At 47.2% G+C, this 17,609-nt stretch overlaps 1 protein-coding gene across 1 annotated transcript in view; it reads right to left on the minus strand.

The window, feature by feature from the left end:
- baiap2b (BAR/IMD domain containing adaptor protein 2b) overlaps positions 1-17,609 on the minus strand; it is a 52,667-nt gene that overhangs the window by 16,130 nt on the left and 18,928 nt on the right. Inside the window, exons 3-7 of the mRNA XM_037691293.1 lie at positions 15,649-15,735; positions 5,390-5,401; positions 4,884-4,945; positions 4,131-4,202; positions 3,506-3,643 (exon numbers count right to left, since the gene is read on the minus strand). Of these exons, the coding sequence (XP_037547221.1) occupies positions 3,506-3,643; positions 4,131-4,202; positions 4,884-4,945; positions 5,390-5,401; positions 15,649-15,735 (371 nt within the window). The remainder of the gene's footprint in view (positions 1-3,505; positions 3,644-4,130; positions 4,203-4,883; positions 4,946-5,389; positions 5,402-15,648; positions 15,736-17,609) is intronic.

Here is a 17,609-nt window from a genome sequence, read left to right on the forward strand (position 1 = left end):
CACCACCTGAGCGCACGACAACCAGCTGAACATTCACCACCTGAGCGTTCGACAACCAGCTGAACATTTACCACCTGAGCGCACGACAACCAGCTGAACATTATCACCTGAGTGCACGACAACCAGCTGAACATTCACCACCTGAGTGCTCGACAACCAGCTGAACATTCACCACCTGAGCGCACGACAACCAGCTGAACATTTATCACCTGAGCGCACGACAACCAGCTGAACATTCACCACCTGAGCGCACGACAACCAGCTGAACATTCACCACCTGAGCGCACGACAACCAGCTGAACATTATCACCTGAGTGCACGACAACCAGCTGAACATTTACCACCTGAGCGCACGACAACCAGCTGAACATTTACCACCTGAGCGCACGACAACCAGCTGAACATTTATCACCTGTAAACGTTGAAGTCAAAACCACCGAGGACTCACTTTGTTTCAGCCGAGCTGCTGCATGAACAGATTATTAGTGTAAAGAGTAAACACAATCTTGAATCAGTTATTTTTATCTTTAGATGTTGGCTCAGTGGGAGATGACTTCCTGGTTTCTGTTTCAATATTATTAGCTGGTTGTTATGGTCTTATGATGGTTTCGGTCCAGTGACAATCTTTGGATAGTTCAGATTCCAGTTGGACCACCTCACGCTGGATGACGACCCCACTACACCCACTCTGTTACAACACGGCTCTTCTGTTATTTTATCACGTACTTTTCAACCATTTTTCCATAAATCAGCGTTATGTGTCCCCCCCCCCCCCCCCCAGTGAGCTCTGTGCACTCCAAACATCTTCAGATTAAATATGAGCGACCGGTGGAAGAAATTATCATTTGAAAGAATCCGTCCGCTGCCAGGATGTGGTCATTAGAGTGAGAGTTGAACAATGTTCTTCATGCGGGAACAGTCGCCCACACGGAGGCCGAGCGATGACGGGCTGCTGTAAGTGGCCGTTTCCCACAGGAAGCTGGGGGCAACTAATGACGCAGCGACTGCGGAGGACGAGCAGCTTCCAGGGTTCAGAGCGACGGCCTGACGTTTCAGGCAGCTGTCAATCATCCAGGGTGGACAGGTCCCCCATCAGAATGATGGAGGAGTTAATTTATCAGGGCTGGATGACCTTTGACCCCCAGTAAAAGTCGAACGCTGTCCAACTCGTGTCCTAAAGTTCCTGCTGCAGCAACAATAACAGCTTGTAGGAACGTCTCTTCAAGCCTGCGACCAGAAACAGTGCTGGTTTATGCAAAGCAGTGGTTTTCACATCTGTCCCAAATCATGCACGACTCTTAATCTTACTGTTGAGTGCAGTTTTATTAATTTGACACTAAAGCTGAAGAACTGGTTTTAAAAGATGCACAGGAAGTCAGCAGGTTTATTTCACCCCTACAACCAGCTAAAATGATTAACGGTTGTAAAACAGCTGTGCAGCAGTGGTGTGGTTATATTTTTGAGAAATGATGTCATCATTCAAAAGAAAAACGTGAATAATTTCTTTAACCCAACATGCCATCAGCAGGTGCTTCTGTGGATTAATTTAGTTTTACCTGCAGAACATCAGCTGTTTCCAGAAGAAACGTTCTTCTCCACAGTGAATCTGTTCGTTAGAAGCTGCTGCAGCTGTTTTGTTGACCATAAGTTTAAACGTGCGCTTACGCAGAACCAGCACTTATTAACTTATTACACCATAAAGATGTTCTGAAGCACTGGTGCCGAAACTCTGCTGAGTCCGAGAGAGAGGTCACCTGTGACCGTCTGTGCTGAAGGTGTGTGAGGTTGTCTTTCACACGAGCCGTGATCATCAGAGGGGCGTCAAACATCATGCACACTCACGCACACTCACGCACACTCATGCAGAGGAGCTTAGTGGAGGAGATAAAAGTGTGGCTGCTCTGAAGAGTTCCTTCACACTCAGGAACCTCTCCTGTCTGAGATGGAGACACACGGAGTCTAATAAAACCAGCTGCTCACTCTGGAGCTCCCAATCGCAATCAAACACAGAAAATGTGAAATAAACCCAAATATTGCAGAGTTGTGGGAGATAGAGCTCTAATAAATATCCTGCTTTAATCTAGCATCTCCTTCTTCACTTCTTTTATTCATTTCATGCAGCAAACCCATGAGAAGTGCAACAATTGTTCATCCGTTTCATTTTGCCTCCTAAAAGTAACGGATCGTTACAAAATGTCCTCAGTCTCAGTGTCTGTGAGTGACAGGGTGAATCCTGTGGACAGAGACAGACTAATCAGGAAAAACTGAATAATCCAGATTATTTAAAATGAAAGAGGTGTTTGTGAAATGTGCATCCGTTCAGGAAGTCCTGTCCTGTAGAGTGACAGGAAGCTGGTGCTGACCTCCAGCAGGGATTGAGCAGGAAGCAGGGGACACCTGGACAGGTCTCCAGTCCATCACAGGGACACCTGGACAGGTCTCCAGTCCATCACAGGGACACCTGGACAGGTCTCCAGTCCATCACAGGGACACCTGGACAGGTCTCCAGTCCATCACAGGGACACCTGGACATGTCTCCAGTCCACCACAGGGCCACCTGGACATGTCTCCAGTCCACCACAGGGCCACCTGGACATGTCTCCAGTCCACCACAGGGACACCTGGACATGTCTCCAGTCCATCACAGGGACACCTGGACATGTCTCCAGTCCATCACAGGGACACCTGGACATGTCTCCAGTCCATCACAGGGCCACCTGGACATGTCTCCAGTCCATCACAGAGACACCTGTCCAGTGTCCCTGTGATGGACTGGACACCTGCTCCCTGAAACTCAGCAGGTGACAGAAAATGGACAGATGTTGTTAACTGTATATTAATGTTTATCTGTAAACACCTTTAAATCAGCTGAGTCAGTTTGTTGGAGCGGGTCGTGTTTGAGGTAACGACCGTTCTCTCGGTGTTTTAAAGTCAAACTGGGGCTCGTGAGGAACAGATCTCTGTGCAGCTCACGGGACACACAGGAAGCTCTTGTGTAAGAGCCCCCACCCACCATGAGTCATCAGAACACCCACAGGCCCGCTCCGTCTCATCACACCTCCGCTCAGACTCTTACCTGAACACGAGCGCGAGACGCTTCCTGTTCACCTGCACCAGCACATTACAACAAATCCCAGCAGAAACCAGTCTGAGCGACTGCTCGTTAGATGTTGACGTCTGTTTTTAACAGTTTGAACAACCGGAGCCTCCGTTATGAGATTAACGTGAGAGAAGAGGTCCAGATTAACTCTGCATAAACTCACCTCCTGAGCTGAGCTAAAGATTCAAACAGTCAAACTTCACCTCAGCTCCACAGACCTTCTGAATATTCAGTGACCCCCCCCCCCACCTGAGTTGATCTAGTTTGTTTACATACAGACAAAGTGAAGGATGACGTTTCCTGACTGACAGGTTATCTGGCCTGAAGTCATCAGGACGGTAGCTTCCTGGCACATAAACACGACATCATCGACTCACTTCCTGTGCACGAGCACCGTGCACTCACCTGCATCTCCTTGTCTCCGTACTTGGACGAGTGCTTGCTGCCCTGGCTCTTCCTGCGCAGCTTCTTCAGCTCCGCCTGGCACTTCTCCAGACTCTCCCCTTTGCTCTTGTGCTCCATCTGGTACTTCTTCAGGGCCGCCTGAGGGGGGCAGCACAAAGTCGGGGGGGGGGGGGGTGTTCAGTGCATTCATTTCAGGGATTGCCCCAACAAAACAAAAACCTTCCACTGATGAGCTTTGTGCTCAGCCAGTTCCCAGAATGCACTGCACAGATTTAACAGCCACTCAGTTCTACATCCTTGGACCAGAACCAGGCAGGCTTTAGAACCACAGAACCAACAGGAAGTGACTTATATAACTCTGTGCAGCGGTGCGACTAAGAGCTGGTGGAAAAATTAAACGACTGATTCCACAAGAGTTGATTTTAGATGATTCAGCTGAGCCCCCCAGAGAGGGAGACCTGAAGTGGAGCGGACTGATTCAGGCCCATCGTGGTTCAGGTACCAGCATGAAGCCGAGGCTCCTCGAGCTAAGCTAATTATTGAACAGAGCCGTGGTTCTGGGGCTCCTCAAACACACTTTGGGTTAAAATCACAGGAATCTGAAGGTGAAGAGGAGGAGACTCACGTTGAGGTAGCGAGCGTCCAGCTCCACCTTCTTCTCCAGCTCGGTGAGCAGCTCGTTGTGAAACGACTTGAGCTGAAAACAAACACAGAAACAATGAGCTGAATGCAGCCGACCTCAGACAGTCTGCTCCGCACCACAGCAGAGTATTTATAAAGTGGCACTTGTTTCAGAGCTGCACCGCAGCCGTGATTAGAAGATGAACGCTTGTTCTGGGTTTGGAGGTGACACGCCCAGAGGTCCACCGGAGGAGGTTCGGCATGCAGCGAGCATACCGGGACTATTGTCTGATTCTGCACCAGATCTGAGTCCAGACGCATGCAACATATATTCTCTCTTTAAATCAACACATTTACTGTACGCAAATAACAAGATTATATACAACACTAAATAAAACCGCCACTCAAGGTAAAACTCAAGCTCCAGAACAACAGAACAATAAACAAACTGAAGAGAACAGCTTCTCGCATCCAACAGGAAAAGATCCTTCACAAAAGGACTGCAGATTTTTTTTGTTGCTGCTTCAAGTGGCCAATTTACTCTCAGAGAAACTGAAATAAGAAGATTTCTCTGTGTGATGCTGTAATTTACATTAAACCAGTTTCTGTGAAGAAACGAAGCTGCAGACGTGTGAGGAGCAGCCGAGGCAGAGAAAACAGCTTCTCCTCCAACGTGTGCCGTGATGGAGCAACAATGCCCAAAGTCTGCGTCCTGATGGGCAGCTTGAGTTTTTCCTCAACGTCACCACGTGCTCACCATCTCCTCCAGCTGGATCTGGATCTGTCTGTGCACTTCAGCCATCTGAAAGAGCACATCCCCTGCAGACAGAAGACAAAGAGGCGATTAACAACCAGGAGGAGAGACCAGGGAGGTGATGAGAACTCTTTCCAAAGGTCTGAGGACAACCGTGCACATTTCTACAACCATGCAGCCAAACAGAGACGGGTGAACCGAGGACGAGATGGATCAGCTGACGTGACACGAACAAGAACTCCAAATTAAATTCAAAATGATGCGTGGATGGATTTAATGCCAAATTAAAGAGTCAAACCTACAGAACTGAAATTAAATGGATCAAAACAGAGTTTTAGCTTTCCTTCCTACCAGCAGCTTCAAAGATATCTGATTAATAATTAACAATCATAATAATAATTACTAATAAACACAGGAGTCTAAATCCAAAACATCTTAACCTGAAAAAGAAAAATTAAAAGAAACTAAAACATGATTCATGCAGCCAAGGAGGTGTTTAAGATACCTACATGCTGCCTCTTCTGAATATGCAATGCATTGTAAAAATAAAAAACATCTAGTTTTAGTCCAAACGCAGGGACAGAAACCTGAAGATCAAACTATCCTGAAAAACATGGGGCAAGATTTTACACAGAAAAACACTTAAAGCACTCTACAGTCCAAACCCACACGGGATTCTTTTTATTTCTATACAAGCAACATAACATTTCATATTTCAGGCCAGCACATGATCGTATTTTATTACGCAAGACAAATAAAATATTTCCTCAAAAATCCAGCATCAGTCGAGCAACGTTACAGAAAATAAAGTTATGAATATTGTTGTCAAACGTTATAACATTTAGTTTTAGTCAGATCCAAACTCTTTAGGTTTTTATTCCAAGCAGCCAAACTTTGTGCTCATTTGTTTAAAGCGGTTTTCATCTGTGCTTCTTCGGGCTTTTCTTTGGACTTCGGCTGCTTTTGGTTTTCGGTCCAAGCTTTCTCATCATCATCATCATCATTTGTTCTTATAAAGAGACTGAATTAAAAAAAGCTGAAGTCCAAAAGGAAACCCAAAGAAAGACCCTCAGGGAGCTGAAGAACTGTTGATCCAGACCACGTTAAAGGACGGGACAGTCTCGAACGGAAGCTAAATCTGACGACATCGGGGTGGGGGGGTACTGTAAATACTTTGAATAGAAAGATCTTATAAAACATGTAGATGAGCACCAACATGAAGTTGTTATGTAATAAACAGATATATTCAGATGTCACATTAACACGATACAAAACAAAAAGACATCAGAGAAAAACTGTTCAACGTGACCGCAGCGAGCCGCAGCGCCACTGCAGCCCCGGCGATCCAAACGAGCCGGCTAATATACATTAATGGCTTCACCTCCCTCCTGCGTAACGTGTTGTGACACCGTGTCGGGAGCTCTGCGCTCTTTAAGAAGCTGGACGGGGGACAGGCGAAGGGGACAGGGACTGTCTGGACAGGATTAATGGGCTTAATGGAAGTGCTGCAGTCATGCAGAGGAGACTCAGGTGGAGGAGAACGGATTAGATTGAGGTCAGAGGAGGAGGTGGGCGGCTGAAGGACAATCTCACACTAACTCGTTCTTTTCTTCACGTTTCTTGAACTTCGATGGAGCAAACTTCACAGCTGCTGTTTCAAACGTGGATTTGACCAACGATGCAGACACACTCTCATCCAGCACTCCATCACGCTCTACAGCCACTCTACCCCAGGAAAGCACACGGACAGGCTGTGGGCGGGGCGTCGGGGGCAGCGAGGCAGATAAATGCACCGATGTGCACTTCCAAACGCTTCCTTTGATTCTTGGAGGGCACCCAACGCACCCTCCCATCCCATCCATTAAAAACCAGCCACCGGCCATCAAACGGGCCACAGCAGCCGGGCTGAAGTGAAACGGCTCGATCACACACACAATTAGGCTAATGTTGACTCCTGCCTGGGGGGCCGGGGGCGCATCACATTAAACCATCCCAAGGAGATTTCAGGGCATCAGGAGCCTCAGAAAGAGTCATCAGAAATGATGAAGGAGCTACACAGTGATCTCATCCTCCCTGTAGGGCACAAAAGAAAGTATCTCTTACTCGTGCAGCCGTGCACGGACAGACGGTCAATAGAAAATGTGATTGATCCACTATTAGTGGAATAAACTGGCTTTATTATTATTATTATTTATTATTATTATTATTATTATTATAAAAGACGTCAGGTCCTGAGTGTAAGACAGAATCCTAAATGGATAAAACTCTTAGAGGTCGTTCTGTCCTGATCTCGTGCACAGATTGAAACATCACAAGTCCCACTGAGCTCACTACTTCTGGTTTACGAACAGATGAGTTCATCAATAAACTGGTTAGGTTCTTTATGGATCCCCAGGGTCTTATTGGCCTCCACTCAGAGGTCAAAGGTTAGCTCCGGGGCGACATTAAAGCTTCAGCACGGCAGATGTTGAAACATCAGCCGCTCTTCAACAGGAAATAAAACGAGCTGCGTTGGTTGTGATGCTTCCAAGAGCGCACGGTGACACTGCCACTAAAGACGGGCGATGATGTAATTCATCACGCAGGAGTGCACGTTTCTCTTGTTCATTTTGTCACGGACCAGGGGACAGATTGTAACGAAACTGGAAATAACCACTGGATGTGCATCTACACCTAAAGATGTCAAGATGGCCGCCACAACTGATGAACTTGAGCAAACACAAACACGTCTGAACCCGAGTCACCGAGCGAGCAGCCGGTGCTTTAATCAAGTCACTGCATCACGTCCCCGCGTTTAACGTGCACGGTGAGCGTTTCATAAAAACTGTTGGTCCGACCCAACAGGCTCCACAGAGCCGGTCCTTCATCAGAACATTCGGACTCGGTGCTGCAGGTTCTTGGTTTGTTGCGTCCTTTAATCCACCTCGAGTTGTGAAATATGGGACTTCTCTTAAGCTGCTTACTGTTAATCACAGCAGATCGCAACATCTGAGGCTTAAAGGGGAGTGTGTGTGTGTGTGTGTGTGTGTGTGTGGAGGGGGGGGGGTCCACCCCCACAGTGCTGCACACGTGGATCAATTTGCCTTTTTACATATAAAAGTAGCTAAAATAACTTGTTTTGGTAATTCTTGAGTTTGGACAAAATCATCCTCTAAAATCCAGCTGGACAGATTTCATCAGATAAATAATATTAAATTAAAGAAATAAAACAACCTGCAGCTCACTCCCCAAACTACAAACTACAAACTACAAACCACAAACTACCAGGCTGCTCAGAGGACGTTTGTGCAGGATCAGATTCATCTGGAGCTCATTTGTCATCAAGACTCGGAGACGGAGCCAACATCTGGGTTTATCACCCCCGCCTGCTTGCCATGCAGCAGCGGCGCTCAGCAGAGAGCGGTACGGGGGAGCAGCGGTTAATGGCCGTGTGAAGGGAGGTGTTTTATGCAGTGTGTGTCACTGCAGGGACTGTTCCAGCAACAAGCAGCTGGAACCCTCAGGAAGCTGCAGAGAAGGAGCTCGAGGTGCCGCAGAGAGATCTGGCCTCGTCAGGCGCACGCTGACATCTGTCGTGCTCGTCTGGTCTTCACATTTGTTCCACGCTGGCTGTGAACGTGTGCACGTGAACGCCCAGAGGAGCTGTGCAACACAAAGACGTTTTGGTGTCATGTAGGCGACGGAGCTGCTGTAAGAAGAGTGCTCGCGTTTCATTAACACAAACTTTAGCTGCACATCTGTCAAACGGAGCCACTTTTTGTTCTAGACATTCCAGATGTTCATGGATATTTTGCTAACAGTGACACGTGAACACACAGACACATTGAACGGTCCACCTTCACGTTGTGACAGCTACTTTTTACATGTCATCTTTATAAATGACCCACTTGCAGCTGGTGGGGTGAAAAATAAAGAGCTGAAGTCGAGCGATGAAGAGGAGACGAGTGAAGAATGACCCAACGTAAAACCCAATCAGGTTCTGACACACGGGCACCGAGATTCCTGGCAACAAACTCATCGTGTCTCCTCTAATCGTCGACAACACAGAGAGACGGTTAAAGATTTTGAAAACGGTCTTCTTACGGTGATCCATCAATCTGTCCCCGTCGCTGCTCGGCTCCGAGGACTCGGCTCGACGACATCGAGAAGGTCGTTGTTTTTCTAAAAGCGAGTCCGTCTCGTGGATTTGACTTTGAAAAGACGGACAAGCGTGTGGGGGATTCACTGACGGCTTCACACCACAGCTTCGTGACAATAAGCTCATAAAAAGCTGTGAAACGCAGCTCGTTCTGAACAGAATTAGTCCCACGTGCACCGAAAACACAGACAAGAAAACCGAATGATTGTTTTGTTCCTGCACACCGTGTGAAGTTTGCACTTGGCACAGACAGATCAGTGGTTTCTGCGCACGCTTGGATCAGAGCCTTTCTAACGTTCTCAGCATCATTAAGTCGTTATTTGGTTCCAAGAACAACACAACACCTCAAGGACGTTTTCTGGTCCAACTCATTAATGAAGACCCATTACCAACATTTTATTCAATCAACCCCCCCGACCCCAGTCGCCTAACTGGAGACGGCTCTGAAGGCCGATGAAGACGACACGGAGAACAGGTGCGGTGGGATGTGGTGATGAACGACAGGCGAGAGGATCAAAGTGCCGGCGCTCAGGTTGGCTCGTGGTCTCTGATCAAATCAAACCCTGAGCGACAGCCACTAACGAGCCGGCAACACGTCGCGTTTCGTCTCTTTACTCCGGCGCCTCCGCTCAGTTTATTACACGTCTCATTTCTTCCAGTTCCTCTGAGTCCACCTGAGGAGACTCGAGGACTAACGGTGACGAGGCAAAGTGACGTCGAGCTGCAGTGAGGAGCACAGGTGAAGAATCGTTTCACTCCCCGTCACTGACAGCTCACAGAACAGAAAGTTGATGCAAGACAGAATTAAACTACGTCTCAGACGAGGGACAGAAAAGACGTCCACTTCTAATGGACACCAGAGGCTTTTATTTAGCAGATGGTTCTTCTAAAGCAACCTTGGTGTCCAGAGCACTGAGATCTGACAGAGAACACCAGGTCCAAAAGCCACGCTGATGACCCACTTTAAAAACTGGTCCAGGTCTGACCTTTACCTCAAAAGTCTACTCCAGAAGATGGAGGGTGAAACGTCTCAGCACAATAATAAAAAAGAAACCGTCCAGATGACCTGCGTGAACATTGTTGGATTTTATACCTGAGCATGGACTTTGGTGTCTGCTCCAGTAGATTCAATCAGAAATGGTCAAGTGCAGTGTTACAAACTGTTCACAGAAAATAGTTTATTTCTAAAACCCTCAATGGTTGAAGTATCTGCCTTGAGCTGTGGCTGAAAGGTTGTCGGTGCTTCTCGTGGTGGCCATCCACGAACTTGGTGGTGGACACCCCGGGTCAGGGAGGCTGTCAAGCTGAAGAAGGGTCCTATTGGTCCTTGTTGGCTGGTGGGACTCCAGAGGCAGCTGAGGAGTACCGGAGGACCAAGTGGTCCACAGCCTTGACAAAAGCTCAGATGTGGGAGGAGTTCAGTGAGACCTTGGGTAAAGACTCAATCAGCTCCGAGGAGGTTCTGACAAACCATCAGGCGGCTGAGGAGGAGAAGCAGCTCTTTACTAACACTGTTCAGTGAAGGTGGGCTGCTGATGACCTCAACCAGTGATGTCATCGGGAGGTGGAAAGAATACTCCTCAGACCTTCTCAGTCCCACCAGCACATCTTCCATGGAGGAAGAGGAGTCGGGACTTTAACCGTGGCTGAGGTCACCGGGGTCGTTAAAAATCTCCAGGTCAGCACGGCTCTGGGGGTGGATGAGCTCCACCCTAACGTCCTTAAGACTCTGGATGTTGTGGGGCTGTCTTGGTTGACACGTCTTTGCAACATCACGTGGACATCGGGGGCAGTGCCACTGGACTGGCAGACTGGGTGGTGGTTCCCCTCTTCAGAAACGGGGACCAGAGGGTGTGAAACAGTTACAGGAGCATCACTCCCCTTAGCCTCCCAGTAAGGTCTGTTCAGGTACTGGAGAAGAGAGAAGCTGCTGGTTTTAGTCAAGCTCCAGTTCGCATGTTGAACAGCTCATTTCACCACCTGCTGGTTCAAGTGTTCAACAGCGGGGGCCACCTCCAACATTCATGTGTGACTCCAAGAGGTCCTGACTACAAGACCTCAGGTGTGACGTCCAACAGGTATGACCAGTTCATGAAACGGCTCCTGGATGGATTCTCATGCGCAGAAATTAAATCAAATGTTTAGTTTGTCAAAACCAAGTCTTACCTGGAACATTATCCTCCACTAACAGATTTTATCTACACATTTAAAAGTGTCTGAAAACAAAACTTTTGAATATTTTAACTTTTAATAAAGTCATATTTTTAAGAAACACCTAAAGAAGGGAAATATTTAGACTTTCAGGGACTCAATAAATAAAAGTTACTTGTATTTAACTCTCTTTAGGAGTCTAAACTCTTGTCAAAGCAGCTTATTTTGACTTTAAAACCCTTTAGACCAGAAGCTGCTCTGTGTAATCCTCGTTTCCACGTGGAGCCGAGCAGAAGGACGAGCGCGGGACAACTCGACGAGGAAAAACACAAACACGGAGAAAATGACTGAATTAAGTTGCTTCGACTCTCGGGGGAAATGTGAACGTGCTGACTCAGAAAAATCAGGGTCAGCTCTCCAGTCTTTTATTTTCTTAAACTGAGAAGACAAGTGAGACACAAAGAACAGCAGAACGTATTACGAAGTCAAAATATTCTAAAGAAATTTAAAAGTCCTCACTGGGAGTCTTTGATTTAGCTTCGATCATGGATTGTTTTTATTTTTGCTCCAAGAGGAAAATGTTCATATTTCTGTTGCTGCCATCACGTAATTTGTTCTGCAACACTAACCCAGGGACATGTGGACATGTGGACATGTGAGATGGAGACAGAACAAAGAGCTTAAAGATGAGCTGCTGATGCTCCCAGTCCGCTCCAACATGCTCTGCAGACAAGATGTCTTACATTTCTTTAACAAACGTAAATTTATATCTGTTTGTTCGTCGCTGCTGACAGCGCTCTGATTGTTTTTGAGATGTGAGTTTATTTAGGAGACGCCCAGAGGACAGACGAGACGAAACACTGGGACAGAAAAGCTGAACACAGAGCAGAGGATGATTTGAAAATGAAGCGATGCTCTTCCTCCTGCCCGTTCCTTCAGGTCTATGTGCCGCTGCAGACCTGAGGAGGTTCCACCTCTGCCCAAAACTGCACGGTAATGCCGGAGCCCTTATATGGGCAGAGGGGAACCGGAACTGCAGGGGCTTCCTAGTTTTTCCTCACATCGATGCCCATATATGGCATACGGAAGACGACAGAGCCATTTCCAGTTGTAGTGACATCACAAGCCATCTTTGGGCTGCAGCTCGAGCTTCGTACTCCGTCTCTCCTCCTCCCTCCATCAGAGCAGCTTTCAGGCGTTTTTATTCAGTCTATTTTTGGAAACGAGTGCCGAGTCGGCATGTTCTCCCAGGGCTGCCTGAGCTCCCACATCAGTGCGGGGGTGTTCACACACCGTCATGCAGCAGAGCGGTTGGTCAAACTCTGACAGCTTTGGGTAAATCAAGAACGGAGTGAAACTGTGGCATCACATCCACTTCCTGCGCCAGCTCCTCGAGGCATCAGAGGTGGAATGTGACCAGTTCAGAGCTCAGATCAGTTTATTCTGGGACAAATGATCCATTTTCACGTTTATCCTAAATTACTCAGTTTCAGTGCAGTCTGCTGTGACGTGGCTGTGGACTATTCAGTTCAGTTCAGTTCAGTTCAATTCAATTCAGTTCAATTCAATTCAATTCAATTCAATTCAGTTTATTCATAAAGCCCCAAATCACAACCAAGTTGTCTCAGGGATTTTACAGAAACATTCACATAAAAGCCAGTTAGTAAAGTTCTCTATCTAAGGAATCCAGCAGACAAGTTGAATCTTGGCTTCGTTGCAGTCTCCCATCCTGAGCAAGCACAGTGGAGACAGTGGGAAGAAAAACTCCCTTTAACAGAAAGAAACCTCCAGCAGAACCAGCTCAGGACAAGCTAGAACAATATGTCATGTAAAGTGTGTGCCACGTTTCAGCTGCTGTTTCATCTAGGCCTGTTGAGATAAACAATAAATCAGTTAATCTCATGATAAATTAAAATGATCAACCTCATTTTCATTTATCAGCTTTATCGCTTCTTCGTGTCTCTCTCTTTCTACTGAAGACACTGGATAATAAAAGACTCTTCACTGACCCCTCCCTCTCTCTTTTCTCTGTAAAATCCATTTAAGCAGCTAAGCTGAGAAGCTAAGCTACGTGCTAAGCTAACAGGCTGACCTCGGGGGAAAAACCTCCGTCTTGTCGAAGCTCCAAAATTCAGTTAAAGTCGTGCCTTCGTGTAAAAAGTTGTTTTTCTCTGCAAAAAGAAGCTGAGAACTTGTTTACTGATTTTTTATTAAAAGATTTGTGTGAAAAATGCTAAAGAGCTCAAACCACTGAGCGTCCGCCATTTTGAGAACCGAAGAGAGACAGCCCATGTCACGTCAAGGGGCCTCCCTCCCATTGTTCTTAAAGAGACACGCTGCTCGCTCCCTCACTATCCATCCTTCGGTTCAAACAGAATTTTACTGCCATCCTGTGGTCAACAATGGTACTAAATGTAAAACTAATTAAACATTTCTTCTTAAATTTGACAACAATTACTAATTATTGCCAAATTTCAAACAATATTATCGTTTATCACAATAATTTCTGAAACAAAGTAAATTTTTATCGTGACAGGCCTCATTTCATCACTGAAACACCAAAGTGCCAAATTCTAAATGATCAGTTGTGGTTTAAACCAGATGCGTCCACTGGATCCATCTGAGGCCATGAATCTGTACCCACACCAAGACCGAGGGTTTGATTCCAAGAGAATCATTTCTAATTTCGCTCCACGTCCTCTGCTCATGTACTAAAGCTGTTTGTTAGAAAACTGTAAAGAGTCGTTGTTTCAGTCCGACGGGGCAGAACCGTTCTGCCAAAACCCATTTACAAACCCATCCCAGTTACTTCAGCACGACATTTTCTCCTTCAAATTAATTTGTAAAGATTCTTACAAATCTGCCGAGCCGTTAATCGTAACGAGCACATTCTGTGGCCACGCTCTTCAGAGACGCACGTTTCTTTACGCGCTAATACACGATGCTTGTTCTGCTCGTTAACAGACCGGTGGGTTCAGGAACTGTGCCACGGGACAAAGCCCTCGTTGTTTCCTCTGCAGCGACGCACACGCACATCGAGAGGTTGGAGAACCAGAGCAGCCTCGCAGCGTGACATGAAGGCCAACGGATCAATCAGCTGAATTATTGAGAGAGACGCTTTCGATCGGCTGCCAGCTCCTCCTCGACAGATGATGCTAACAAACAGGTGTGGATTAAATCAGCCTCATGTTTCAAACAACGAGCAGCGCTTCCACTCAGCTGATGTTCAGGTTCTGACCATGCTCCAATCTCTGGCTGCTCAGACACCAAGACGTTCTGCAGAACCAAACCACTTTCAAAGCTGTGAGACCCCCCCAGGCAACTTCTGCTCTGAACCCTGCTGACAAACGAGGACGGCATCAATCCGCTCTGCTCCACCCGCTCTGTCATTTAACTGGAGGCAGGAAGAGGTTCTGACCCGCTGAGTCATGGTTAGAGAGAAAGGGAACCAGAAAGAGCACAGTCATGCAAGAGTGAGAGCGTGAAGCCCCGAAGCCGATGAGAACGGGAGCGCACAGATGACGGGGAGTCCCCCAAAATAATCAAAACTTCTGTAAATGTTCAAACTTACAGATGTCGTGAATTTCATGAGCACGATGGTGAAAAAACATCAAAGCAACACTTTGAGGACGACAGATGTTTGACGGACGTTTTTACACAAACATCTAGATATATATTTATTCATGAGTGAAAACTTCAGATCCTCAGGTTTATTAAAATATTCTCATTGTGGGAGTTCTGGAACCAAAGTTCTCGATTCATCCAGATAAAGACCGAGTTTGAAACGAAGCGCCGGAGCTCTCAGGAGGCACCAGGAGAAGTTTCCACGTGAAAAACGAGCGCAGCTTTTAGACACGCGCTCCGGCCTCTGGTGCTCTCAGCTTCCATCCTCTGCAGACCCGTCAGCACCAGAACCCTGATGATCCATCAGAGCGACAAAGAAAGGAGGAGTCATCCGGGACGAACGACAAACATCACACTCCCCGCCACGTAACCGGATCAACTGCTACAACACATCTTTCCCCCGTGTGGCCGGTCCCACAGTTCTGTCCTCAGCTTCAGTCAAAGCCTCGTCACAAGAACATCTGCATGAGCAGAACCAGAACTGATCCGACCAAAACCAGATGTTGACGGTGTCTGAGCGGGTTCAGCTGGATCAAATGTGTGGATTTAAACTTTTGTGAACAAATCAGTTTTATTTTTCCTAAATGAAAAGTAGATGAGGAGTAACTGAGGTCATACTGAGTTTTAAAATAGTTTTATCTGGAAAACACATTTTTTAAGGATTTATACATTTTTGACCGTACGGAGCTGGAGGGACGGTTGTGTTTGGGTATGTCCAATTGGAGGTTGGTCATCAGGCTCCACAGCATGAGCCACACCGTCCTCCATCTGCTTGTGCAAGACCCCTGCCCTTTGGACCCTACCGGAGGGGGGTGGGGGGTGGGGGGGGTACCACTGCCAACTACAAGGACTCACCAAGATCCTTAGAGCCTTGGCTTTTGCTGGCCATCTCGCCCATCCGCACCAGAGCGTCGAAGTAGCCCTTTGCAGCATATGTGACACCTGGAAACATGGAAGCAGTGGGCGTCAGATCAGGGGTGCCGACGGGAAATGATTTCTTTCTTCAGCTGTGCAACCACAACCGCTCCCCCAAAGAGGAAAGAGAAGTGGTGTGGGGAAATAAAGAGCGATAGGCAGCAAAGGTGACCAGGCAGGGAAAGAAAAGCTCTATGGAAGCACCTGCAGGAAGCAGCAAGCTGCTGGGAGAGCGACGAGCAGAAGCTGAACCAAGTGTGTGTGTTCAGAACTTCTCTGTTTCCTGTCCTACTCTGTGCAGGCTACACATCCTCAAGGCTCCAACTCTTCTGTTCCATTTCTTAAGATACAACATGCTAATATTCAATTAAACCCATTAATTAGCTGCCACAGCAAACCAACGCTGAGCAGCTTTCATGTGAGCGTTGATGCACGAAGCACTGAAGGCGACAAAAACAAACCAGGACACGGAAACGGACTTTATTTTAATTTAACGGGATTTTAAGGGAACGCACCTCCAACAATCGCCTCAGCAGTCGACTGAAAATGAGACGTGCTGCGTTGAAAGTCCCAAACTTTCACAGCCAAACCACAACCATGCAGCCCTCCTGTCACGCGTTCGCCTCGGGCAGCAGAATTCAATGAAAGCGGGTCGGGGTCCTGACAGCCATGACGACAGAGGACACATGTCCACCGCGGTGATGGGACGTTGCTTCATTACAGCGCTGTCAGGCCGATGAGCTGGAGCTGCCGCAGACTCCCCAAGAGGAGCACGACGCAGCCTTCATCTGAAAAACAATGAACTCCGAGTTCAGCCCACGGAGGAGCGGAGCACAGCCCGCCACCATAATCAGCATTGTTCTGAAAATGGAACTGGAGCTTCGTTTCTTCTGCGTTCTCGTCATCGTCTGCAAATCTAAACCCGAGGGTGCAACTTCTTCATCTTAGTGACGTCCGGAGACAGATCAGCTCATTTAAAAGACGAGTGAAAGAGGAGAACAAAGAGGAGGAGTAAAAAAGAGTGATGACAACAAGAAGATGGAGGTGTGCATCAGCTGAGATGGTTGGCCCGTCCAGCTGGGTCAGGTTCATCACAAACATTCATCCACTCTCAAGTCTTTGGTCTAAATATCAATTATTAACAGAACTTGTGTTAATATTAAACTGAGCTGTTTTCTGAGCGACTTCAAACTGAGGAAACGCTGACACAGATGTTTCCATCCAGACCTGCATCTCCTCACGGCGTGCAGCAGCAAGCGTTCAGAAAGTCCACTGAGTCCTGGAGGAGCTGGGCCCAGAAACCACCAGACTCATGAATCATCTGCAGCCCAGCCGGCTCGGGGACTTCATGTTCCACCACAGTTCTACTTTAGGAACCGAACAGAAGCTCTGGAGTCACAAGAAGATGATTGCAGGTTCTCGCTCTGCTCGCCTCCAGACTCTGCCTGGCAGTGATGAAGATCCTCGCCCAGCTGGGTTATTTTTAGGTTCATCTATGGGACCTTCTTTATCGTTCTTCTAGACGGCTGAGTTTTCTGTGCACATCTCCTCCCTGGGCACCGTGCACTGAGCATGCGGAGCACAGCGACCTCTGCAAACATCTAACGACTGAACGGTTTCCCTGCAGTCAACAGATGAACATCCAGAGATATCTGAAGAACATCCAGAGAAATCTGAAGAACATCCAGAGAAATCTGATGAACATCCAGAGAAATCTGAAAAACATCCAGACATATCTGAAGAACATCCAGAGATATCTGAAGAACATCCAGAGAAATCTGAAAAACATCCAGAGATATCTGAAGAACATCCAGAGATATCTGAAGACTGATGAGGCTGAAAATGGAACTGATGCCAACAGTGAGACCGACTAAACTTCTTTAAACACGAAGAAGCTGTAG

The sequence above is a fragment of the Nematolebias whitei genome, chromosome 17 (genome assembly GCF_014905685.2).
Source record: "Nematolebias whitei isolate Nwh7 chromosome 17, NemWhi1, whole genome shotgun sequence".
NCBI classification, from domain to species: domain Eukaryota; kingdom Metazoa; phylum Chordata; class Actinopteri; order Cyprinodontiformes; family Rivulidae; genus Nematolebias; species Nematolebias whitei.